This window comes from Anser anser (genome assembly GCF_964211835.1).
Source record: "Anser anser genome assembly, chromosome: 6".
NCBI lineage: Eukaryota > Metazoa > Chordata > Aves > Anseriformes > Anatidae > Anser > Anser anser.
Window position 1 is genome coordinate 29,806,169 of NC_139726.1, and position 26,668 is coordinate 29,832,836.

The 26,668-nt window shown below is 48.3% G+C and overlaps 1 protein-coding gene across 1 annotated transcript in view; it reads right to left on the minus strand.

The window, feature by feature from the left end:
- TWIST2 (twist family bHLH transcription factor 2) overlaps positions 1–23,667 on the minus strand; it is a 37,262-nt gene extending 13,595 nt beyond the window's left edge. Inside the window, exon 1 of the mRNA XM_083841247.1 lies at positions 22,897–23,667. Within this exon, the coding sequence (XP_083697373.1) occupies positions 22,934–23,416 (483 nt within the window). The 5' untranslated portion in view covers positions 23,417–23,667 and the 3' untranslated portion in view covers positions 22,897–22,933. The remainder of the gene's footprint in view (positions 1–22,896) is intronic.
- Positions 23,668–26,668: the final 3,001 nt, after the last annotated feature.

A 26,668-nucleotide genomic window follows, 5' to 3' on the forward strand; every position in this document is an offset into this window, starting at 1 on the left:
AAGCTAAGGGTTAGTATACTTCAGGATGAAATTGCATGACCTGTTGTTACAGTTTATTGACTTGTCAGCTATGATGACTGAAGCATGCACATGCTAAGCTGTTTGGAAAGTAAAATATATCATGTTCTTGTAGGCTGGGAGGAAGATATCAATAGGAGCAAGGTTCTTTTTCCTCTCGGAAATACGTGAGACTGGTGCCTCTGGGCAGCTGGTGCTGCACACTGTATGGTATGCAGCCTGCTCTGACAGTGCTGGCAGTCAGTGTGAAATGTCTGGTCCCTGTTCGCCTCCACAGGAATAACCACAACAGAGGTATGAAATGGGCTGTAAAAAAACCCTTTGCCTCCACCTCATTTCAGGAAAAGGAAAGAATATTGGACAGAGGGAAACCTTTTCTCCTCCCCTCTCCACGCCTGCCAAAATAATACAAATTCTAGGAACAACACCTTCTCTAAAAATAAATATATACATCTGCAGCTTTATTCTTTTTCCAAGGGAACTCTTTTGGTCTGGCCTGCTCAGCCAGCACCTTCCCTGCTCTCCTTATTTTTCCTGTGTGCAGCGTGTATTCAGCTGCAAACTTCCTGAGCAGCAGCATCCCCACGGGGAGGAAGAAATCATGTTTTCTGGCTCAGGGATTGGGACTGGGCACCAGCAGGTCCTATCCAAAGGACGAATCCTTTCTTACTCATTTCCCCACTTTACCTGCCCCTCTCCTGTGTTGATGAGGTATTTTGAAACAAGCCTTGCTGTGTCCATAGCCAGCTGAGCACAAAAAGGGCCGATCTCAGCTTTTTTACGTCAGTGCAGCACAAAGACTCTGTGACAACATTGCCTCCTAAGAGTAAATCAGCAAGTGGGTGATAGCAGCCATCCGTTATGACTGACTCAACTAATTCCACTGATGGATTCATGCCAGTGGTATTAACAACAACAAAAACCCTGCTTTGAAAATACCTCTGTTTCAAGCTCCTGATTTGAAATAAGTAAATAAATAAAAATTGGGGCCACCCACTAAAAAGCAGAGACAGTTTGCATAAATTCAATGGCATTTCATAGGCTCCTGTGAACAATCTGCGGGACAGGTATGATTTCCTTATGAACGCGGGGTGCTTTTTAATGTTTGATACAGTTACTGACAAATAGCAGCTGAAACACCTGTATGCCAGATGTGCACAGCTGTACGTGTGCTGCTGCTGATCAATCTTCAGATTACATCACGTTCCAGATGCCTGACTTCAGAAACGCTTGGGAGGCAGAGCTGAAGCGAGCAAACTGCAAGCTTAGGCATTTCTCCTTCCCGATGGTGTTGCTGGGCCTCTGCACGCAATGCCGAGCCCTGTTTTGTCACCTTGACCTGTGCGATGCTGCCTCAGAGCAAAAGCATCCTTTAGCCATGAATAACATCTGTGCATGGATAATGCAATGGGGAGGTGGGCTATATGCTGTCCACCCTGCTTTCCTACCACCTGAGACCAAAAAGCCATCAACACCAGCCTGTGAAGAGGTTTATTCCTGTGTTTCTTCATGCTGCAACCCAAGCCACACCTTCAATGTCTCCCCACAGGCACACGTGTGGCTGTGTGTGGCTGTGTGCACGTGCACGTGTACAGGAACTGCTGTGAAAGTCAAGTGCTTTTAATTTTCATTGGATTCGTTCCCAACTTAGGAGGATGGCATTTGTTCCAGTTACACTGGGAAGCAGAACTTGGCCTGCCTTGAAAGAGGCTTGGAGGTGATTGCTACAAAGATGCATTATTTTATTATTATTATTATTATTATTATTATTATTAAATTATTATTATTTTTTTATTTCTATTTATTTGTTAATTATTGCATTTGGTGTGGGGAAGAAAATTTTCTCTTTTCTGAATGAAACTGTGCTCACCCTTCAAAACTGGTTCTTCAAACTGATGCCAGGACAGATTCCCTGAAGCTTTGTGGATTTAACACTAATTTTTCACACTAAGGATCTTACAGAGCATCTCAAAAAGCCCCCAGTGAGAAGCAGCAGGATTGACCCATTTCCTTGCCCACCATGCTCATTGCCACCACACCTGGGTTTTGTCAGAGCTGGGACTTGCATCCTGGATCACATTCCCACACATTTGCAGAGGAAAGAGTGTTGCCTTGGCATCTCCCCCCTTGCATGAGGCAGTGTTTGAAGAATGTGCCCTCGCTCGCCACACCCTGGTCCCTGAAGTCGGTGATCGCAATGGCTCGGCCCGAGCCCAGCAGCGTTTCCCACCGCAGCAGGTGCAGGTTTTTGATAACCACCCAGGCTCTGAGTAACTGCAGTGATTCAGTGCGAGTGTTACTAATCTCCCAGGACTTTTGGACGGGATTGTACCAGGCCAGGTCTCCATCTGGGATTAATCAACACAGCTTCATTGAAGTCAAGGGGCCAAATTCTCACTCGGAATAAACCGGTTTAACTCCACTGCAGTCAATAAAGCTACTCTGATCTTTTTTATGGCAAGAATAGTCCAACTCTTTAAAATACGTGGGGTTATAGGGTGTTGCCCTCATGCGGAGGGAGTTGCACTTTTATATGCAAACACGCCTGCCGTGGTAAGAAGTTCTTGGCATCGAGTAAGGCACTCCGGTGTGTATCTGTGATGCTAACCACGCCATACTTCAGAAAAAGCCGTCGGGAGATGCGTGGAGCTACGTTAACATGGACATAAGCCTGGCAAGAGCCCTCCTCAGTCCAGCATCACTACTAGGTCATTTCTTCCATCCTTTGCTGAAAGTATTGCATCATACAATCCTTCCCCAAAACTCTACAGCTTTCGTCTTACATGCAGATGCTTAAAAGCAGCCCTCTAGATCTTCTACTCTGTTTTTATTACCAACATCTTCTCAAGACAGGCGCTCTGCTGCCTGGGGTGCCTAAGACAGTCCTGCATCAAGGGACTTCTGCAGGACAAGTGGCAGGAGGTAAGGTTATTTGCAGAGCTAAAAGGGGATTCACAGCCTGCAAGGCTTTTTGTGTGAGCATGCCATGCTTCAGCATGGTCTTGTTTGCTTTGCTTCAAATCTTTTGGCCTTGGCTGGCTCTGACCCCACAAATGTTTGAATGTCTCTGTTATCCTTCAGCTGTGCTTGTGTACCAGGGCTGTAGTGGTCACTGGAGGGGCTCTTCATTAAGGTAGTGATAGGACAGTAATGCTGCAGGTAATAATGTGGCAGTGAGTCTCCCTCAGGGCTGCCCGAGGGTGAAATGTTTTATCTTTTATTGTCGTGGTTTCTGATGCCTAATTCAGGAGCGTGGTCTCCTGAAGAGGTAGCAGTGACCCACCAGCCCATGGCCACGCACTGACCTGCCGTGAGTCACTCTTTTTTCCAAGACTCATAAGACTAGCATCATTGCTTATAACTCAGCTTGAGGTTGGCCAGCTGCTTTACAGGCTTTCCTGAAGCTGTCACATGCGTGATGCAGGACAAGCAAGCAACGGGAAGGAGAAAAGGGAATGATCTTACTCAGAACCTCTTTAGCAACACGGTTCCAGTCTGAATGGTGCCATGAACCTTTGTCAGCTGGCTTGGCCTTGGTGCTGCTCCACGGGGTCAGGCTATCCTGTCCTTCCCCAACCTGCTCTGCTCCAAGAGGCTGCTCTCCTACAAGCTAATCCTCCTCCTGCATTCCGTGGGCTGCAATTTCCTCTGCACTGAGGAACCAGTGTTCTTAATTATTTTTTCTTGCACATCAGAGAACTGGCAGTGAACACCAAAGGTGGTGTATTCTGGTTGCTCTCTACCAGCTCTCTGTGTTGCTGCTTCAGGTTTCCATAAAATAGGTTATCCTGCAGATACTTCCGTTTTTCATCACACATCTAAAATTTATGGCTTTGGGAGGTAAAATATGAAGCTGGTCATTCCCTTGCTATGATTTTTAAAAGAGGAGTAAACATTCTCACTCCAGCAAGTTCAAACTCCTGGAGGAAGAAACAAGCAGAGATGCTGCTAAAGAAACAATTCGAGTGAAAAGAAAAAAGAAAAAAGAAAGAAAAAAAGGCCAGCATGTCCTAAGCTTGCCTCTTCTTAGTGAACTATTTAATCACATGCCTAATTTCTAAATGTGTGCCTCTAGCCCCCCCGATTTCAGTGGGATTTATCACATGCACTAAGGATGTGTCATGTGCTTTGCTGAATCAGAACAGACTAACAAATGACTACCAAGAACTTGAATTGTATGCAACATGCACACAGAAGCCTATAAAAAGCCCTGGAAAATTGGTTTACATGGTCTTTTCCAGTCTGTCATCCTGCAAAATGCAGATGTACATTTTTTTTGACTCCAGTTGTCGGGTTTTTTGGATTTGGGTGATTATATGAACGGGTTAAGTCAACGTTTTCAACCAAATTACTGTACAGATGACTCAGCTCAACACCAGCTGGCTGGTCTTGTTTAGGTTTGCCAGCTGCAAGCTGGACTTGTTTGAGCCTTTGAATCTGAACCCTGCTAGTTTCCCACTGAGCTAATAACCTATATTACTGTGATACCGATGCAATCTCCTTTCTGGGGGAGGGAGAGGAGCTCTCTGCATCTGTTCAAAACAAAGACTTTGTGCTTTGACTTTGGCAATGCTGTTCCTCTCTGTATTTCACATAATGTCCTAGGATGTGCAGACCTGAGCTAAGCTCATGCTCCTGTGAATCGGGGACTTTCCTGAAACTGCTGCTCACGTGTTTCTCATCTGACTGCCCGTGTCTGTGACTGGTGCTGAATAGGTTTTCTGCTCCATACAACCAAGTTTTACATGCAGCTTGTGTCTGCAGTACAGAAAAATGTTTTCTTACATTTCTTACCCCCAAGTTAAAACTGCATAGGCATGTTTGTGAACGGTGAGGGAGGCTGGATGAGTCCAGTGACTGAAATGGAAGCCCTACAGGTTCAGTGAGAACTCAGACTGAATGTAGGTAGGGTATAGGGAAGTACTGGTCTACGTCTGTCATAAGAAGAGTGCTTCTACACTCAGTACACAGATCATCTGTGATACCGTATTTATACTTACATACACTACAGGTATGGAAGAGTACAAGATGTCTGTAGTAACTTCATTCCCCTGCACTTTTCACCATTAAAGTTGTTTTTTCCAGCTATTGTGGAGTGCAGCCATAGGGATACCATTGAGGTCAGCATTCAGTAGGGCTCCCGTACTTTTCACTCCTAATTTAATTCTCTGTTTGGCTAGAAGTAATATGTGCACTATGGGTTTTACTTTGCTCTTCTGACAAATGCCTATCTTCTCTCCATGAGAGATAGCGAGTGAGGAGGGGTCACACACACTGCAATTTTGGCCCAGATTAGGGATTTGAGCCTAGTGTATGCCATGGGCTCAGAAAGCTGCAAGCTTCTGGAGTTTAGGGAGGTTTTGGAGCTCTTCACTCACTGCCTCAGTAAGTTCTCTGCTGAAATGTTTTTTTCCCAACCACTTCCTTTACCAAGGTCCTGCAAAACTCTTCTCGAGAAAAATAAAGCTGTTTTTGACAACTAAAGAGATTTTGATTTTAGACATCCCATCTTGCAGAGAGAGCCTCTTCCATCTCATTCTCAGTTCTTAGCAAAAGCGATTACCAATATTTCTTATTACATCCTCACTTGAAAAGTAAATAGGTTTCTAAGGATCAGTTGTTGCCCAGCTTAAAGGACCCCTAGAGACAGTAGTACCTTCTAGCAACAAATGAGTAAATGAAATGGACGGGCTCAAGGATGCTGGATGCTTCTTGGAGTACAGTCTTTTCCCTTGAATGTGGAAGAAATGAGAAGTGCTAATGGAAAGGAGTTCACAAGTTTTCCCTTCCCAAATGTGAATGCTTCAGCCAGGAATTATGAAGACCCCTACCTAGCATAGCATGCTTGCTGAGAGCTAGTCTCTGCAATGTGTCCGAGGCTGCAGCCCACTCGAACTGCAGCTGGAAATCTTGCAGCAGTGCAATGTGCTCCTGTTCCTGTGGGACTGGCGAGAAGCCCTTGGAAATCTGCACTCCACAAATGAAGATGGTAACTTGTTAGCTTGTGCCATGCCTGGTGACTGGGGAGGTGTCCTCAGATTAGAGGAGCCGTTGGGCCACACTCATGTCCGGGAAGAACATGCACGCACCCTACAGGAAACTTAACCTGAAATCCCACACAAGTTGGCTGAATAAAGTGATCTCTGCCCTTTCCATACTTATTTATATTTTCAGTTGACTGCATAATCTGGCCCTCTAGAAAGTCCCTTCTGAAGGTCACACAGCTGAAATAATAGCTAATGAATTTTTAAAAATGATTTGGGAGTTATTAAATACTTTCTTCTTCCTTTCCTTCCCTCCCCTCAGTCCCTCTTTGGCAAACACTCCTGGGTCATTCCACCAGAGCGTTTTCCCTTCCAGAGCAGGGCATGCTGGAAAAGCATCCTGACGTGTATGAAGGGTCTACACCCATCTTCAAGTGTTTGCACATTGCCCCAAAGCTGGGTAGGGCTGGGATAAGGAAACTAGATGAAGTGTGCAACATCATAGCAACTCCAGACACTAACCAGAATTGCTGGCATTGCTTTTCCTCCCAGAGACGTCCCTCTCGGCTCCGGTCACTTCACTTGCCTGTTTCATCTCTGGCAATTGGATGCTCTTAAATCCAGGCGATGGGGCTGTCAAGTTTCTCCTGTATAAACCACCCAAACCATTTCCATCTATGCTCCATTAACCAAAGGAGGAGCTGAGTTTATTGCTTTTGTTGGAGCTAGGCCTGGTTACACAAGCTAGCCTCTGGCTGCAGAAGTCAGTGTTTTGTATCTGTCCTGGGGGAACCTGTTCCCCTTTTCCATGTCTGCAAAGATCTTCCCATGCTCTCTCTCGGGCAGGGATAATAATGCCTACATGGAGCAAGGATTTGTGCACAGACGACAAAGCATTCCAGTATTACTGGGAGCTATACTGGTATGTCTGGTGGAAAGTCTTACGTTGCAGGTGCAGGCCAGTGGTGGCTGATGTCTGTGGAGACGGCCTGGGCCGTTGCAGTAACAGGACATATGTAGGGGCTGCTCTGAACCATCTTGTGCCTTCTTCTGGACTTCCAACAGTACTTGCATAATCCCCTCTCATCTTGGTCTGGCATGTTATGGCTTAAAGAAACTTTCCCAAGGGATTCAAACAGCAACTAAATGGTAAAGAATCTCAGGCATGAACATAGGCTGATATTTCCAAAAGGACTGAGGAAATTTGGTACCTTTCAAAAACACTTCAGCTCTGGAGGGGTCCTACATTTCTTTGACATAATCTCCCAATTCCAGTCTGCCTGTCAGGTCCTGTCACTTCCCCAATAACTGGTTGGAGGAAGGTGGTCTTGGCTATTTGAAGGCCAAGTTCAGTGTGATGCTCTGGCAGGGAGCGTGCGCTTGCAGACAGTGAGGATGAAATAATTGCTTCATGCCTCAACTCAGTCGTGTTTGGCTGAGTTGGTTCTTTCCTTTGTGGGCCTCCAAAATAACCTGGATGCCTGCTGGCTGGGGAGCTGCAAAACCATTGGGGTGAAGTCTAAGCTCCCCCAGGTTTGCAGCAGCCCAGAGGCTGCAGGTGGGGAGCTGGGCACCTACAGCTCGGGTGGAGGAGGTGGCGGAGGCTTCAGCTCAGCTTTGGGTTAAGATTTGGATGAATGGTGGGACAGAAAATGGGGAAACCTTCCCAGTACCCTACAGCCTGTCTCTGGGAATCCATTTTACATCTCCTCTCCTCCCCTGACTTTTGTACCCCTGGAACACATGCAGGTGTGAAAGAGGCACCCTTGGCCTTGTCCCCATCCTAGGTATGCTGCTGGCTCCTGGGGGCCTTTCTGCACCCAACCTGTTTTACTTTTGCCCCAACCCTGATGCTTGTGGCAGGTCTGGCTGCTCCCCACGCCATCCCAGACACCGTGCCCACAACATCCGTGGGCAGTGAGGTGGTGTGAGGCGGTGCTCCGTGGAGAGCCCCGGGCCCCTGAGGCCTGTGCAGCCAGGCGGAGATCCCCACTGGGAACACACTCCTCATGTTAGCGTGGCGCCTGCTTAGTCTCAGTCTCCCTCTGTGACACGTCCCAGCCCAAGCTGCGCTTTCTGCCTGGCAGCTTTTCCTGGGCCTCCAAGGCCCTTTGCTTCCTCTGCTGTTGGTCTCCCAGGCTCCTCCTGGCCTGCTCTTTCCTCCCCCTCAGCTCCCTCTGCTCCATCTCTCACAGGAGATGAGCCCAGCGCTTGGTTCAGATTCCCCTTTGCTTTGTGTTGTGCCTTCTCCCAGTTTTGAGCTCTTTGCTGGCCATCAGGCTCGATACCAGCAACAGACGGGGAGATGTGCGTGAGCACACATGCTCCAGCAGCCCTCTGTAATCTCACTGACCGCGTTCCCTAAGTCTCCTCCTTGCACAAGCCTTGCAAAGCAGCACAAAATCCTCCTCCTGTGCGACCAGTGAGGCTTCAGAGGAAGCTAATGCCTAATTTCCCTCTGCTTCCCAGTGGTTCCCTGGCACCTAAAGCCCTGGGGATGGCTCCTTCCCACCGCCACCAGCGTCTATTAGGGTTACAGTGTCAAAAGGTGCATCTTCCCCAAGATGCCAGAGCACTTCACAAAAGGGGCTGCAGCACAGAGGCTGGTCCTGCAGTTTTGTGTCTATTTGTAGCAAGCAAATGCCAGTGTATTAGGATCTAAAACAAAGGGAAGAAAAGGAACAAACTGAACAGGGTGGGGAAGGTACAGAAACACATATCTGAGAATGTCCATAATTAGGGAACACCCCTGGCTCGATAACATCTGTAATGTAAAAAATCTTGATTCTTCCCGTTTTCCTTAATGCTCCAGAAACCTCTCTTGCTGTCACCATGCCTAGCTTTATCTCTACTTTATTGATGTTTTCTTAAAGTCCCATGTAATTTTTAAAATGTTATTAACTGAGCATGTAATGTCTTATTTACTCAATGCAGATTTTTAATATATATATATATTTTTTTTTAAGTCTCGTCTTCGGACTTCAGGTGGAAAAACTTGAATACATGAGCTTGTACAAGTTTAAAACTAGCAAAAATCTTGAAGTATGCTCTCTGAAATACTGTCTCAGTTCTTTTTTGATCTGGGATTTTGGGGACTGCAGGGGAATTTGGAGGAACCAGGGGTGCAGGCTGTTAGAAGTTGCAGAAGCACAAGAGGGCTTTCACAGCAAGGTAGAGAGAAATGCTCAAGGAATCAGCATGGCTTTCAACAATCCTGAATTCCACAGCAGTTGTCACTGTTGTACAGGGTGCTGCATCCCTGGTCTAGGGGATGAGGGAGAAATATAGCCCAGGAGGTGTCTGAGCCTGAATTATCCAGTGGCACCGCACAGACAGCTCTGTCTCTGCCCTGAGCTTTGCATCTGTATGCTGACCATAATGGTCATTTTTAAGTGCATCCCAATTTCAGTGCAATCTTGGCTGGTGTGCGAACCACGACACAGAATCCGCTGACTTAAAGCATGCCTAAACATTTGAGGAAAGTCTGATTTATGCTGCAAAAGCTTGCTCATCAGTTTTCCTTTTCATCGTTGCAACTGCTGGGACTCCGAAGCCCCCTTGGCTCCCCTGGTCACTTTGCACGGCTTTGCAGCGATTCTGCTTTAACTGCAGTCCTCGGGATGGCTCTGGCCCAAGTGAACTCCTCAAGATCCCTGTGCAGTATTCTCCTGGTGGTACCCTGAGATCAGCAGATGCTGGCCTTTCTCTAACTCCCACTCAGTGCCTCAAATCCCAGGGAAAGCTTTCCTTCCGCTGCTACACCCTGTGCTTTGAAGGCAGAAATAGAGACATTCAACAAGATCTTGGGGGTTTGCATGGTTCAGCTGCCTTCAGTGCTTTTGCAGGGCTTCCCAAAGCCAAGATAAGGGCACCTCCATGCACAGCCTGCAATGTGCCTTCTGCTCCAGCCCTCAACACCAGTGCACGCACATCCTGTGTGCTCGGTAAGACCTGCTGCTGTGCCTGCCGTGAGGCTAATTCTCATGCCAGGGATCCCATATGCTGTGCCTCTTTGCAATTACGCAGCCAGCTTTCCCCCGCTTACACACCTGAGACGTGTTTTGCACTCAGCCTGGTGCCTCTAGCCCCCCAGAAAGCCGCAACCAAACTGCCTGTGGGTAAATAATTTGAGACTGTAGTGGACATTCCTCATCGAGCCCATGCAGCTGCAGGAAGAGCCTGGGTGCAAACCGTTCTCCTTTGCAGAGCGGGTGCCAGTGCCTCTCAAACGAAGGTCTTAACAGCTGACCTCAGCAGGAGCAGGGTCCGGGGCATATTTTCCTTTATTACTTTTTTCTCATTGTGCCCTAAACTACGAGCACTTGGCCAAGCAACCTCCCTGTGCTTGTCTGGGAAGCGGTTGCTCATCTCTGCTGCATTGTGCTGCCTGGAGCTGTTCCCAGAGAGCAGCACAGCCTCCACTCTGCCTCTTTTTCATTATCTGTTCAGCTAATGCATGTGCCCGTCTCTCTGCCTTTCATGTCTGTTGCTCCTTCTTTTTTTCTTTTTCTTTTTTTTTTTTCTTTTATTTCCTTCATCTTTAGGGTCACCCATTTTGGGTTACTTTCTTGTTGGTACTAATTCTACTGCAGAGTTTTTCCAGATTGTTGCTTTTCTGACTCTGGAGGGTGTTTGTTTTTATCTTTCATTTTTTGTTGTTTTTCTCATTTATTTGTTTTGCTGGCCAGAATACAAAAGGTTAAACAGTTTGGAGAACTTTATTCTGTATTTACTGTCGAGGTAGGTTTCTAAATCAACAGTAGGTCGTGTATTGGAATGACTCACAGAGCTGTTTAACCTTTTTACTTCCGTTTTGTCCCTCTCCAAATCCGAAGCGCACATCTGCAATTTAGATCTCTGAGACGAGGAGCTGTGAAATGCATATAAATTGCTGTAGATAGGCTTCTCAGACTGGCCCCAGTGCAGAGCCATTTTCCATTTGGCAGCAATCGGATCCCGCTGGGATGCAAAAAGCACCTAAAAATACGACAGAGCGGGTGGACGATCCGCACCACATGGGGACGAGCAGCAAGGAGGACAGGCTGCAGGGAGGTGTGGGATGGGCGGAGGTGTGGGATGCTCTGATAAAACCTGGGCCCTTCTACATGCAGGTCCCTTCCCTGCTTACAGGCTGCATGTGGAGGGTCCTGTCTCATGGAGAGGCTGCAAGGTTAGCAGGCAGCATGGGCACTCATAGGAAGAGCATTAGTGTTGCTTTTCAGAGGGGGAAACTGAGGCATTAACCAAAATTAATCCTGCAGCTCCAATACCAACGACTGTCCCATGGCATTCGGGGTGCAAATGTGCACAGCACCCCCCCACCACCCCCAAAAGCAGCAGCACAAAACAGGCTGGAGCCATGCAGAGCAGAAGGGACATGGGTCAGCAAGCATTGGGGCTCCTTCACCGACCACCGTTCCTGCAGAGGCTCCCCAGTTTTCTGTCCTGTGAAACACCCCGGTCCCTAAAGCTGAGCAGCGGTTACAGACACACACACACCCTTCTGCCTTAGCAGCAAAGCAGGGTAAGGCATTTCCACTCTCAAACTTCAGCCAAAAAACAACCAAAAAAACGAAACAATAACCCACCACAAATTTCTTGTATTTAGAAGGTCTAAGTGAGAAAGAACAGCCATATTTTGGTTTTGTCCCTCTCATCTCCATGACCCAATATCTCAATTACCAGCCTGAAAGCTTCCCCCCTGCCATCTTTGGGTGTCTCAGCTTAAAATTCAGGCTCTGAGCAGGGGTTTCAGGGCAGAGCGGCTCTCCTGGGCTACAGCCTGCTTGGTAAGCTAAGCACCTCACTGGGCTCGCTTTGCAATCCCTCACCCCTTTCCTTACATTTTAGAGGAGCTTTGTCTTACATTTTAGAGGATGATGCTGTCTGGCAGACCTTCTGGCACCCTTCTAGCAGCCAGGAGGGGACACGCAATACACCGACTGTGTTTGAGCCACTGGTCGGAAAGCGCTGGCTCCAGGCAGGGGTTTGCCACACCAGTACAACCCGACCCGTTGAGGTGCTGGCATCTATGACAAGTTGTGATGTTGACAAACAGTGCTGCTTATTCCGTGTGCGACCTGGTGCCCACGACATCTCCTGTGTTCACATATAGGGTATTCCCATCAGCCATGCTGTGGCTGTAGGGACGGGAGGTGCTTTCCTGGTGTTCAGACCCCAAATTACCTTTCTCTTGAAGCCTACCAAACGCTGCGAGGCTTTCACTAATGAAAGGGCCACCCCATAGTGATCTTTCAAAATATTGGTTATTTATTGAAAAAAAAAAGGAGTAAACCTGTACTTGTTTTGTCTGGAGCTGGTCTTAAATCTCCTACTAAGATGAGAGGACAGGACAGGTTTAATCATATACATAGAAAAACACACCAGTGCTAAGGAAAATAAAGAAAAATGCCACTTACAAGAGCCTGAGCTACAGTATTTGCAGTGTAGCTTGTCTGCGCCTGCTGCACTGATCCGCCAAATGCTTTTGCTCAGAAACTGCCACACAGTGCCAGCCAATATTGCTCAGAGCATCCCCTTGCAAGACAAAATGTTTCACCTTGAATTGCACAGCTGGGAAAGCAGAAAACAGCTGTGATTGCAGCGTGGTAGGCGTGTATCTGCTGCCATTCCGTGTCCTGACTCAAAAAAGCTAGGCAAGCCGGGAGACTTGTCCTGCTGCAGCACATGCTGGCTGCAAAATTCGTGTTCTCCTTGCTTTGTGCAGGGAGGCAGCTCGTGCCCTGTGCACGCTGCTGGCAGGGGAAGAGAGGTGAGATGTGTCCCCTGCATGCAGCCTCTAACCCACCTTACTCTTCCACATAGTGCATCCTGCCCTCTAGTGCCAGCAGATGCTGAGTCAGCAAGGGACCAGGAGCACACAGCTGTGCTCTTCGCCTCTTTTTGATCAAATAGACCCCCCTGAGCCTGGGAAGCTGCTGTCGGGGGGCTGGCAGAGTATGGAAAGCTGCTCGATACGTTTGGGCATCATCGTGTTTGTGCAACAAATCGGGCACCCGGCGTCCCATCGCCCACTCCCGAGGGCACAGCCTCTTGGAAGTTTCTGCTGGAGAGGTGTTCGAGGAAAATGGGATTTGCAATGGAAGCAAGCAGCTGCCTGCTATGGGCAGACCGGCCCCAACTGCAGAGCTGTGCTCTGGGGCTTTTGCACAATCTCCCGGGTTATTTTGAGCTGTTGGGAAGTTGCAGGAAGGCACGTTGTGTTTTTGTGTGCGAGCCGAGCACGAGCGAGGCTGCAGAAAACGGAAAAACTTTTGTATAAACTACTCTCCTCCTCCCCTGTCCCCTCTTCCTTGGATCAGAAACCTGCCCTCGATCGCTGGATATCAGGGGAAGAAAAAAAAAATAGAAAAGAAAAAAACAAAGCAGCACGTCTGAGAGGTCACCCATAGTTTTCCTCTGATGCATGGTGAGGCGCAAGCGCTCGCGTAGCTGTTAGGGTGGGTTTGTTTCTTTAAGGTGTCTCCCAGAGGGAGGATCAGCAAAATGCAATGTGGCAGCTATGGTAACTCCTCTTGGCTTCCAGCGCGGCCCTCGCTGATCGCACAACTTGCTAGGGAAGAAGGTACAGCTGTCCAGGCCTTGGCAGGGATCCCCACCCTTCACTTGCTGCCAAATACCATTTTTCTTCCTTTTTTTTTTTTTTTTTTTTCTAAATTAGAAAAAAAAAGTCTTAGTTTCCTAAGAAAATGGAAATTGGCGGGGCAGCTTCATCTGCCTCTCAGCCCCCTCCGACGGCTCCTGCACCCTGGTGGTGCCACATCCCTGCGTGGGGAAATGGGACCGATTTGGGGTGGCTCCTGTCCTGCTGCCACATGCTGGGGGGACAGGGGAAAGGGGGCCTTTGACGACGTGCAGCTGGCAAGCTTGTGCGGAGGTGTTCCTCCGAAGGTCCCCATGCTCGTTTGTCAGGCTGAAGCTGCTGAAACAACCGAGAAGCCCCTCGTTTTGAAATATTTTGGCCATGTGTGAGATTTTAAGGAAGTGCCTGAAATAAATAAGAGCTGCAAGGCAGACGGATCAGTGCAGTGCAAGAGTTATTCCAGAGGGCAGCCTATGGGTTTCCTACCTAAAAAGAGGTTTTGCATTAATAATAATAATAATAATAATAATAATAATAATACATCCAGCCAAATGCTGCTAAAGCTACATGTGAAAATTTGTGTAGTAACATTTAAATGACAGATTGAGGAAAAATTGCACTGGAGAGCAAAGATACACCGCCGCGATTAGCACGGCTGGTGAAGTTTTGGTGTTAGGAAATAGCACAGAATGGGCAATAAACTGGAGGTTTATTTTTTGGAGGAGCACGGATGAATGGGCAGATCTTACAAATGTACCAGGACCTGCTCAATCATTATGTGGTATGCATGGAAAGCCTTCCTAGTTTTGGGAGAAAACAGGACAATAATGGTTTCAGAATAATAAAACATTGTCACTTGTAAGCCAGGCATTTCTCTTTAATTCTGACAGAATTCACAGCTAAGAAGAGGCTACAATTTTCAAACTCATGTCAGTATTTCTGAGAGCTTCCCTTAGGCTCCTGAGACATTTTAAAATATTTATTTTCACCACCCACCATAAGTGAAAGTATTGCCTGCTTTAAAAAATAGCGGGGCTTAAGAGTAAAATTTTGAAATTAACTAAGTCCTATTGAAAATTCACTGCTGAAAATGCTGCCCCGCATCCCCAGCTCTCTGGGCACACTGCAGTGAAGTGACATTTGTTGGCCGAGAAGGGGCCACCTGTAATTATGTTCTAGGGCAAATAGGTCTTTCCATGGTGCCCTCAATTGCTGTTTTCCCTGGGACAAACTTATAAACCCATGGAGAGTTCCTACTTCACACACATTAAGTTATCACGAGAAGTTTTGATCTCTAGGTTGTGTGGTTAACATTTCTAAGGAGATCACTGGAAAGGCACGATGCCCCCAAGAGAAAAGATCCTCATAAACTGCAGTTCCAAACCTGAACCACCTCTCTGCACCAAAACCTAAGGACGAGTTGATTTCTTCTCTACGGGGAAGGTGGCTAGAAAGCATACGCTCAGCTGTGCTCCAACAATGAACGATTCAGACATATACGGCATAAAAAAAGATTATTTAATGCTGGTAGTAACAGGAACCTATTAAACAGCCCTTCTCGTGGCAAAAGATGAAAAAACCTCTTGCAAAATATCTGCTGTTCAGTGCATAAAACCCCACTGAGCTGGAAAAGAGCTTTGAGATTGCAGGGTCGTGCCTGCAGCATCACGCTCCCAATTACAGACAACAAAATGGACTCGGCTATATCAGAAATTTCCTGGGCGCATTGGAAGAAATAATAAATTTCCTTAGCAGAATAGTAATGTTACCTAATGTGTAAAAATATACATTAATATATTGTATGCATATATTCTTTTTTTTTTTTTTTTTTTTTAAGGGCAGTGTTATCTCATCAAGCCTTTGTAAACCTATCACATAGCTTTACATCCCAGTGCCTTCCTGGGGAGTGTTGGCCATGGTGTTTCCCTGGTATTGTGGGGTGAAGAAAGCCTTGCAGGTTCACAGGAGCTCGCACCTGTGGGATGTGAGTTGGTGTCAGCGGGACCCAGCACACACGGCGATGGCATGCAATAGAGACAAGCGGACAGGCACTCCGTTTAGACACTCTGCCAAGCTATTTTCCCTCTTTCTAACTCAACAAATGGGCTATTTGTGCCCCAAATGCCTTTCTCCAAGAGCCCGCTGTGACGCTGGTAGGAGAGCATGCTGTTTGCATCCAGGGTCAGCCCTTGCGGAGGACGAGAGCCCGCTCTGCCCCACGCCAGGCGGGCAGCAGCCCCAGGTGCCAGGGCGCAATGCGGGATGGGGCCATGCAGGAAAGCCATGAAATACAGAAAGGATCAGCAACCAAAAGCCATATTTTCTCTTCTCTGTCCTGGGTGCCCTCGGGATGGGAATTTGGTGCTGTGGGGCAGGCAGGCACCCACATGGACCCCACAAGGGGACAGCATGGGATGTCGGGGTGCCACCACGCTCCCTACACACAACTAAGACAAACCACGCTGCTACTAATGGCATATCATGTGCTAGGAAGCATACGCCTGATCACCTCTCTCTTGAGCCTGCCCTTTGTTTTTTCCTAACATGCCCACGACTTTCAGAGCTGCCCCTCCTGGCCAGGAATTTCTTCTCGTGAGCCACATTACGCGGCTAGATTTCTTCACGACACGCAGAAAACATGCCGCAGGAGTCAGTCTCAAATGCGTATGTTTGTGGTTGCGTGAGAGCCCTCTGCTAAATTAATTTTATTGAGGAGCTAATGCGGGCATGGGTCTTGACTGCATTTCAGTCACTTTACCAGGCACTGAAATTCCCTGAGGTTCGGGGCTGCCTGCACCGTGCAGGAAAGGTGGTGGATCCCCAACCCTCACAAAACCCTCTCCCTGCCTCCCTCCCACCTCCCAAATTCTGAGCAACTAGGTATATTTACACTTAAGCAAGAATACGTGATTTTTAAGGGAGGCCCGAACAGCTTAAAACAAAGGCGTAATCACATAAATTATCGCATGAGGGTTTTTGATGGCTGAATTCATCCAAAACCTAATTCATACATTTGAAAGCACGTGTTTGGCAGGTCTGGTGTCTCTTAAGGAAATGGTAAAGCTGTTTCTTGCGGGTGGCAGTTAACAAGGCAAAACTATCTTATTAGGAATTCAATTAAAGCTAGCGCAGGCTTACTGGACCTCTTCCAGCGAATATATATCAAGCTGAACCAGTAGACATCTGTCTCTTTTTTCCCCTCTTTTTCTGTTTTCCAAGCTGTGGTTAAAAGATGGAGAGGAGAAGAAGACGGGAAGAAGGAAAGGGGAGGGAGAGGAAGAATGGTTGCTCATTTCCAGTTCACCATAGAGCGCACTGCACAGGGGTTATTTTCATTTTGATGTCTGATCTCTTTTGCGAGCCACACAGGACAGGGTCTGCAAATTTCAAGGTGCCGCTTCTGCCATCGCTTGCCGAAGTGCAGCAGCACAAAAAAAAAAAAAGGGGATATAATATCTCTAAACCCCTTTGAAACCCTGTTTTAGCAGCGGGACTTAGCAATTGTTGTTGCTTGGTTAATGTTTATATGGGAGCCATTGCCAGCAGCCTTCCTGTCGGAAGGAGTCTCGTCCGCACCCTCCTGCAGCGGGGCCAGCCCTCGTGTCTGCAGGTCCACGTTCACCTGGTGTCATCCCGTGGTGCAACATCTCCTGATCAGGGCAGAGGTTTGCCTTGCCGGAGGGAAACCCTCCTTACTGATAAATGCTGAAAGCCTTGGACTCTCGGGGTGACAGATTGTGGGGAAAAAAAAAAAAAAAAAAAAGATCAGCTCTATTTCACCAACTGCCCCGTGATGAGACCCTGCTTTAATGTAGGGGGAGATGCACACCCCGGAAAGCCATCGGAGCCCCCATCATCGCCTTTCACACAGAGAGAATGTGGGCAGAGCCCAGCCGAGGGGAAGCTTGCTGGAGAAGGGCCTTTTTGCTGCTTAACTCAGCTTAATATTCCTCCTGGTACAGAAATCCCACCGAAGCAGGGCTAGGAAGGCAGGGCTGGCACCCCTCTCTGGGAGATGGACACAGGCATTGCAAAAGCTGGCCCCGATGGCACAGTTTTGCCCACGCAAGGAGTCCTCCGTGCACAGGCGAACCTGCTGCGGGGCAGTGCCGGGGCCGTGCTGGTGATGAAGCACCATGATTAGGGCTCCTCCGGTGACAGGAGAAGCCACCACCGTGCCCAGGGTCTGGCCGCAGGGCTGGTGTGGAAACGGTTACAGAGCCGGGTATGAGAGTAAGGGCTGCTGTGCCTTGATTTATTGGCTGGCTGAGTTAATTTGTTATTTGTGTATGATTAGTTGTTGCTGCTGAGTGGTCATCTTCTACAGCTACAAATCTAATTAAATGCTGGGGTGCCTAGTGCTTTTTTTTTTTTTTTTTTTTTTTCTCCCCAGCAAATATTTCTACTGTTTTAATTCTCAAGAACTAATCATTAATTAGCGCGATGCTGCTAGTATCCAGCTGGAGGATTTGTTGTTTTTCTTCACTTCCAAATTTGCCTAAGAAGTAAATCATGGCTGGTGTATAGCACTCTCCAAGTCACTTACAGCAACCCACTGAGACGTCTGATGGGATCGCCCGCTAAAAGAAGCAGCAAGGATGCTTGGAGCCAACAGAGAACCTGGCCCGGAGTGTTTTCATGATGTTTCATCAGCCTTTTTTCTCCCTAATCTTCTGTAAAGCATGGAGAGGGAAAAAAACTACCCCAAATGCATGCTTCCCCTGCCCGGCAGTTGTAATTCCCCGATTACATGTAGGGCTTGCTTTGTGCTCTGGGTTGTGGTGGCGTTCCCTTACAAGTTTCATGGCCTCATCAGGCTATTCCTACGGTTTTGCAGCAAGACATAAATTCTGGAGATTTCAGGCTTGGAGATTTCAAAGCCGTGCTGAACCACATGGAAATGATTCTCAGAGCTGCAGCTATAAAAATAATTATATTGCTAGGGGGAAAGAGTGACAAGAAATGTCCCCAAAAGAGATTTCAGCTGCGGTTACAGGATCTGTCCCGGCTCTGTAAGAAGCAGCAGTGATCTTCAGGGCTAATTTATTACCACTACCTATAACTCTGTGAAATATGCCCAAGGAGAGCTGAAGGCAGGAATGCGAAGGGAGGTATTCAGAAAGCACTGCAATCTTCCCCTTTGTTTTAATGCTGAAGCTCTGTGTGCTCTTAAAATTGAAGCTACTCCGCACAGATGACTAGTGTGAGGACGAATAATTTGGAGACAAATTAGGTCTACTTAGCTGAAATGTATGCCTTTACTGTTCCCTTAATGACCCTTCAACGCACATCTCTCCTGACAGGACTTTTACCACAGCACTGGCTCCAGTGGATTAAGCAAAAACCATGTTTTTACTGCCCTTCGAAGCACCCCTTCAGTTTCAATCCTACACATCTCTCCACCATGCCTGTCTCTAACTATTGATGATCATTAATTAGTTTATGTGCTTATAGTCCATGATTTGCCTGTCTGCCTCGCTGGAGAATTTTTCTTGCCCCCTCTTTTTACGAAGGTCTCTGAATTTGAGCATTTTCTGGCTGACCACTATGTATTTGGTGTACGCTCTCTAACAGATTTATTCTTTCCCAAGAAAAGACACGAACGTAAACAGAAGACCCAAAATGCATTTTGCTGGGCTTTTAAATGCACTAAGATGAAAAAAAAATGCTATAAACCTAATAATGTAAATACCAAACTTTACAATCCTTCCTGTCAAGGAAATATATTTACATTTTCTAAGGATGCGTATAAAAAAGCAGGGCTTTGGGGACAAAAAGGGCTTAGTTCCAGTGTCACAGCACCCCCAGTTAACTGTCCTGCTCTCATAAACTATAGAATTAGCTTGTTCCCAGGGCCAGCAGAGATAACATCTGTTTGCTTCTTTAAGGACGAAATGAAATAGGATGCTAGCATTTTGTCCTGGAAGCGGCCCTGGAAATCTTAAGGAAGCAATGGTGAGAGGGCTGCGTATCGGACACGCACGCCGCGCGTGGGTTCCCGAATGCAGACCTGCTGGCAGAGGTGCTGCTGCTGCAAGTGGCAGCCCGGGGACAGCGAAGGGCTCATGGCAAACCCATGAGTGAGAACGGGCAGAGGGGGGATGCTGGCAGAGCCCCCCTGCCAACATGGGGGCTTGGGGTGTGTGTGCTCCGCACCCCACTGATGCTCCTGCCATCCCACCCCTGCCATCCTGCATGGACAGGCTTGTTTCCACTGGGTAGAGCAAGGGGGAAATGTGTTTTCTTTCCTCCTCTTTCTTTTTTTTTTTTTTTTTTTTTTTTTTTAGTTTTAGAGCACTTTGAGCTCTCTGAAGGAAAAAGGAAAAGGTGGCTGCAAAGGGGAACGGGCACAGGTGCTGATGGTGAGGACAGGAGGTGGGGGGATGAAGGCTTAGCAAGACCCGAGCTTTGCATGTCTGCTGAAACATCCGATTGCCTGATGCACTAATTGAGGTGCAAAGCTGCGCCTGTTTCTCTCAAAACTACCGGAGTAAGTTGCCTGTAATTACGGCGAGCAGAACAGGAAAACCTCCCATGGCCAGAGGAGCGAGCCGCAGTGACCTGCTCCCATTCGCAAAGGCCAGGTGGCATTTTACCAGTTCCCAAGGCTCTGATTTTCTAATCAAAGCACTCCTCAGATTTTTCCATCCGAACAGGAACCACCACCCCTCCAAGAAGACCCTTCCTTGCCTACTTTCCCCAAAACACATGCAGACGGGAGGACGGCTGTGGCAGTCCTGGCCGAGCAGGGCTCACCCGCCGGGTGCCGCGCTCGCTGCTCCCTAGGAAAGGCAGGAGAGGATCCCAAATTAAAATAGCCATTCCCTACAACTTTTTTTTTTTGCCATATAAGCTGCACATGCAGCTCGCCTGTTGTGCATAAAAACACCTCTGGCCGGGACAGGCACATGTGGAAGCCCACACCATGCCGCCTGGCTATATTTGCCCATTTCGGAGCGTTTTCTTGAGGATCTTGTCATTTATTTTATTTTATTTTATTTTAATTTTTGCTGGCAGACATAAATTTTGTCACCATAAATGATAGAATCTGACACCGCACTGCACCACACCAGGCCATATGTCAACAACTTTTTCAACAGTTCAACCGCACGTGTGTGCATGCACACCCGGACGCTGAAAGCAGAGGCGAGCGGGACAGCCAGGGGGCTCGGGGCTGCATGGGGAAGGGGGACATCCCTCTGCAGAGTGCCCAAATACTGAGCAAAAAGCCATCTCTCACTGACAGGCTGGGAGCTGGCTACGGAGAAGGCACTGAATGCCGACTGGCTCCGAAGGAGACCAAAAATACGTCGGGATTTGGGTCTACGTCATCGGTTTTCACACAGCCTGAAATGTCTCTCTCGATTTCTTTTATGTAGGGACAAGCTCTGAGCATCCGCATACAAAACCCGCCTTGTCAGAGTGATGTTAGTAATATTTCCACTGACACGGAATTTCAAATGGGGGCAAAAATATGCAGGGTTTGCCACTAATGCACTGTGCGATAGAGAGGAATGGGTATATATTAGATAATAGATTTTAAAAAAACATTGGCTAATGGCAGCACATCACTTAGGAAACAACAGAATAAATGCATTGTTCCATCCCAGCGCTTCAGTATTCAGCCAATCTAAACTGCTGAAGAAATATGTGTTTGGGACATTTTACATCTGTTTTTGACAAGAAGCCTGGGTTTTGCGTGTGTTTTGTTAATCTATTTGCTGTAGCTCTTTCAGCCAGATTAGCATGGGAAAAGGCACTCAGTCTTACAAACAGAGAGTTTACCCTTTTAAAAAGCGACTCGACTTTGGCTTTTCACAGTTGAAATTAGGGCACAGCAATGCAAAAAATAGCAACACTAGTAATAGCCATAAAACCCACGACAGCAGCGTTACCTATTTAAACAAAACTGAACAGCAGACAGCCTTTATTTCTTGAGAGCATGCAATGGGTAGAGCAACTGATTTTCAAGCAGCCTGGCATTTTGGGGAGTCCCCAGGAAAGCGCGGAGAAACTTTAATCGCAGCACCAAAACGCAGACAGCTTCAAGACGCGAAGGAAGCATTTACTTGAAGTGGTTTCTAAAATGGTTTCAAGTCTGCGTTTTACACCACCAGTAAGCCCTGCATGAGCGCTGCTTGGCTTTTTCAAATAACATACCGTAGCTCTATCAAGGTTTTTAAATGGGCCATTGATTACTGCTACAACAAGGATGGAATTGCCTCCTTAAACAAGCCTGGCCAATGAGCTGGGACAAACTTTCTCCCCGTCTTTAAGGAGCTGGTTTTCCAAATGATGGAATTATTTCATGCACCACGTTATGGGGGGCAAATTCCCTTTTTGAGCCGACTGCGTCCTGCAGCAGCAAGCAGGGTTACTGGGCTCTGCTTTATGTACCGAGTCCCAGGGAGCCACCGGCCCTGCGCAAACTCTGGCTGATACAACGCAGAGCTGCTCTGCTTAATTAGCTTGAGATGAGGGTGTTATTAAGAGCTGATATTTTTTTTTCCTTCTTTCTGTTTATTCCTCCCTCCCACCCCAAACATTACAAAGGCAATGTAAAGAGGAAGCAGCTTTCTGGCAATGGAAAATGATGAGGAAGAGTTTAGTGCTGAGAGTAAATCAGAAACTACGATAAAAGCCTAACACCAACCTTCGTTTTGCCGGCGCTTTGAGGAAGGGAAACCAAACCAGACGAAAATTTACCCAAGCCTCCTCTATCTTTGTTTGCCTTTATTGAGGGAGGGGGAAGGGGCCGCGGCCCAGGGGGCAGCCAACATCTGCTGCTCGTTTCTTTTTGCAGAAACCCAACGTGAGGCGCAGCGGGGTGAGCCGAACCCCGACGGGGTCCCACGGGCCCCCCGCTCCCTCTCTGCCGAGAGGATGCGGCCACCCTGGGGGCTGCACGCCTGGCCCTGGATTTTTTTTGGGCACAGCCGCCCTTGTCGTGGCGCGGCAGCTGTTTTGGATCCCCTTGTCAGCCTGTTTTACGGATCGCCTTTTCTCCTCTTAAAACCCTTCCCCAAAGCAGGCATTTTCTGGCAAATCTCACCCTGTGGCGGTTCCCCCTTCCCTCATCCCCACGGTCCCCTCTCTGCTCCCCAGTCCTCACAGAGTACCACAACGCCAAATTTTTTTCAAAATTAAAAATAAAAGATGCTGCACTCTAAATTATTATTTTCATTTTTTTTTTTTTTTTAGGCCAGGAGGGGAGTTTCTTTTTCTATATTTCCTCCACTGCGTGCACCCTGTCCCGCACCCAGGAGCCCCGAGAAGAAAAGCGGTACCTACCCCTTTGGCAGCCGTGCTCGCCTCGGCCGGGCGGTGGCTAGTGTGAGGCCGACATGGACCACGCTCCCTCCATCCTCCACACCGAGAAGGCATAACTCAGCCTCTCGTGAGCCACGTAACTGCAGCTCGTCATCTTACTGTCCATCTCGTCGCTCTGTAGCACCTGGTAGAGGAAGTCTATATACCGCGCCGCGAGCTTGAGGGTCTGGATTTTACTGAGTTTGTCAGAGGGCAACGTGGGGATGATTTTCCTCAGGGCGGCAAAAGCTTCATTGAGCGACTGAGTCCTCTGCCTCTCTCTGACATTGGCCAGGATCCTCTGGCTCTGCAGTTCTTCATAGGATTGGGAGCTGGGACTAGACTTTTTCCCCCTCTTCCCTGGGTTGGGGCTGCCATCTTCGCTGGACTTCTTACTGTATCTTCTCTTCCTGCCAAATCTCTTTGGCTGCCTTTCCAGCTCCTCTTCACTGGTCCCCAAGCTATCCACAGGGGAAACAGGAGAACTGGAGCTTTCTTCCATGCTTTCTGCAAGAAGGGGAGGGGAAGAGCCTTTCCCCCCCTCCTTATGTTATGTGAGTGTGTGTGTCTTAAATGTGCTTTAAATTCCTGAGACAGATCCTTTGGAAAAACAGGAGGGTTTTTTTTTTTTTGCTGACCAAACGTTTTCCAGGTTGCTTGAAGGGCTCTTATTTCAAGGACGGGGTTGTGCAAAAAAATTGAGGTCTCGGAGAGAGGAAGTTATTCTAACTTTTTGGAAACTTTAGCTGAGCTCAGTTGCTAAATAGTTGTCAGAAGTGAGGGAGGTGCGGGGCTCCCTTCTGATTGGCCGGCCAGGTCGGTGGGAGGAAAGCTTTTCCCCTGCTAAACTTTCACAGTTTTATGTTACACTTAACTAAAATCTTGGGAATGCACCTCAAATAAAAGATAGCTCGCGACCACCAGCCCCCCACCACCCCCACCCCAGGAGATGCACAGCTTGACGCTGGGACGGGGACCCCTGCGGAGCTCCCCCCCCCCCGTCTTCCACCATGGGATTTTGGGGTGCCCCCTTCCTGCATGCAGCGACGCAGAGAGCGAGCATGTCGCTCTCACCCCAGCTGGGGTTGCTGCCCCTCTTTTTTGGGGACCTCGCAGCCCGATGCATACCCTCACTGCCACCCCAGGGCCACCCCACGGGTGATGTCGGGGTGGCAGAAGCTCCCTGGGATGCACTGGGTGGAGGTCTGGGGGCAGCTGGCAGGGTACTGCTGGTGGGGGACATGGAGAGACCCTCCCAGACAGACCAAGGATCATCCCAAAGTGGGTGATAGCTTGTGAAAAGCCCTGCAGAGTATGTCCCAGAGCCCGTCTGTCTCACATTTTTCTCCCCACTTCTCTCCTTGGAGCCCTTTTTGGGAAACGAGATCCAAAGTGGGTTGGAGGATGTCTTTTCCTCCAGTCTATCCTTCAGCTGAAATTGTGGGAACCCCGGGCATATAAAACTGTGGCAGGGGCCCTCGGGTTTCTGAGACATCAGACAGAAGACAACAGATCTCTTTTTTTCTCTCCATCACACCGGAGAAAATTTGGGAAAACTCTGCTCTCTTCCATGGAGCTCGTGCAGAGAAAATTTGGATTTGGACCTCTGATTTCAGCAAAAGCCCAGACTGCAGGAACAGATACATTCCTGAGCAGCGAATATCATGTTTTCAATACGGAGCAGGAAAATAAAATACATTTTAAAAAAGTGAAAGACAAAAGAAACTCATAAAATGTAGATGTTGTATCAGAAGAATTAGTTTGGAGTACATTTCTTTGCAAAGTTTTCCAGTAGGTATCAACACTCATTAATGGAAAAAATAATGTCTGGTTTGATTGGAAAGTGTTCTTTGGTAGGAGAAGGAATTTTGGCTTGCCTGGGGCTGACTCCACTACTGGTAGGTAATGTTTATAGTGGAAAGACTTCCCCAGGCAGCCCCTGGGGAGAGCCTGTGTTTGCTTTCAAAAGGAAAGGTTTTCAGGTGCAGCACAGAAGTCGGAAAGCGAGGCAGTTCTGCAAATAGATTTTTAATCTAATTTAAGACCCCGCCGAGTCGGACGGGACGAGTGCCTCCCGCTCGCACCCCAAAGCCAGGTTTCCAGAAGGGTTTGGGGCATGTGACTGGGGCCATGGGTTGGTCACTGCTCTGTGTTTGCGACCTGGAGGTCCGTGATCAGATGCTGCCCTTAGCTGAGTTAGGGCAAGAGACATCTAAACCCGAGCTACAGCCCCTCACCTGTCCCATAAGCGAGACAAAATGCTGTCAGTGCAGAGGCACCGATGTCAAACTGCGCCTTGGAGGACAAAGCCCCCCTTGTAAGTGAAAATATCACACAACAAGCTGAGGAAACCAGGGGGACATCTCCTCCCTCCAGCCACAAAAAGCAGGGCTTCCTAAGCAAGCAGGTTTCCCTTCCCTTCCCGGTGCAAAGCCGCGGGGCCGCGTGGTGCACAGGAGGGCAGTGGGGCTGCGCACGATGTGTGCTGCCCAGAGGCGCTATTGGAGCCTGCAAAGGCCTCCCGGGGAGGGCACGGGGCTGCTCTGGGCTGAGTGTGAGTGTGCCAGGAGCACGGGGAGCAGAGCTGAGCTCTGAGAGCAAGCAGAGCCGATCGTGGCTGCCTCTCCTCTCCGCTGCCTTGCTGAGGTGCATGCAACGCATAGTTTGCATCTTCCTTTTGCCCCACAGTGACCACCGAGGCAGGGCTTGATGTCCTGGGGCTTGAGGGTCTCCCATGGGGTGAGACTCAGTCCTTCCAGGGACAGGGGACAGAAGGGTTTTGGGGAGATATGTCCCAAAACACACTCCTCTCATCAGGCACAACCATTTTGTCTTTGCAGTAGCCACTGAGCCCATCATGGAAAGGCAGAGCAGGGTACATGCAGCTCCTGGGCTTAGCTCCACAGGGCTTAGCCCCAGTCCAGCTCAAATCTTGTCCAGGCTGTGCAGCACAGAGCAGACACAGTGCTCCCAACGCTCCTCCACATCCTGCGTGCACCACGGCTGTGTTAAATAACTGCATGAGCAGCCCCGGCCCCCCGCCTGGCTTCTGTGAACAAGCCCGAAGGACTGTTTGCATGACAAAACGAGGCAGGATTTCTCCCTAAGGGGGATCTTGCTGCGCACAACCTCTAAATGTGCAAAGCTTTTTAGTATCAAGCAAGCTTCATTAAGGGAAATTTATGGTGAAACTAGGCTGTGCCATAATTATAAAGTCTATAAGCCCAGCTCCAACCAGCATCGCTCCAGAGCTGCTGTGTATGCTTGTACCCTTTATGGCCACCGATTCCCACAGCAGTACTTAGTGCCAGAGCTACATGTGGTATTGACAATACTGCAAATATCCTCCTTGGAGCAGACCAAAAGCACGGCCTAGATGTGTGCAGAGCAAGGTGAAATGTGAGCTGGTTCTCCTGAAGGAAGAAGGAGTTTGAGAGGTTTGTGGTGGGCCCCGTGGCACAAAGGTACCTCTGGCACAGGAGGATGGTGGATGCATCCTTCCTGCTGCACGGCAAAGAGCGGACAAAATGGAAACTGCAATGTGAAAAATAGACAAGTTCTGGTGGGAGTTTAATGTTCTCTTTTAAAGGGGTGACACCCCTGTGCTGCTGCTGCTGTTCCTGGCTCCTAAAGTTAATTGTCAGAGGAGAACAGGGAATATAGACCGGACTTCAGGGGCAGTGCTTATTCTCCATACAAAAGCTGTGGTCCTTTGTCCCACCAGCAGGGCCTGGCCAGCAAATCACCCTTTTTG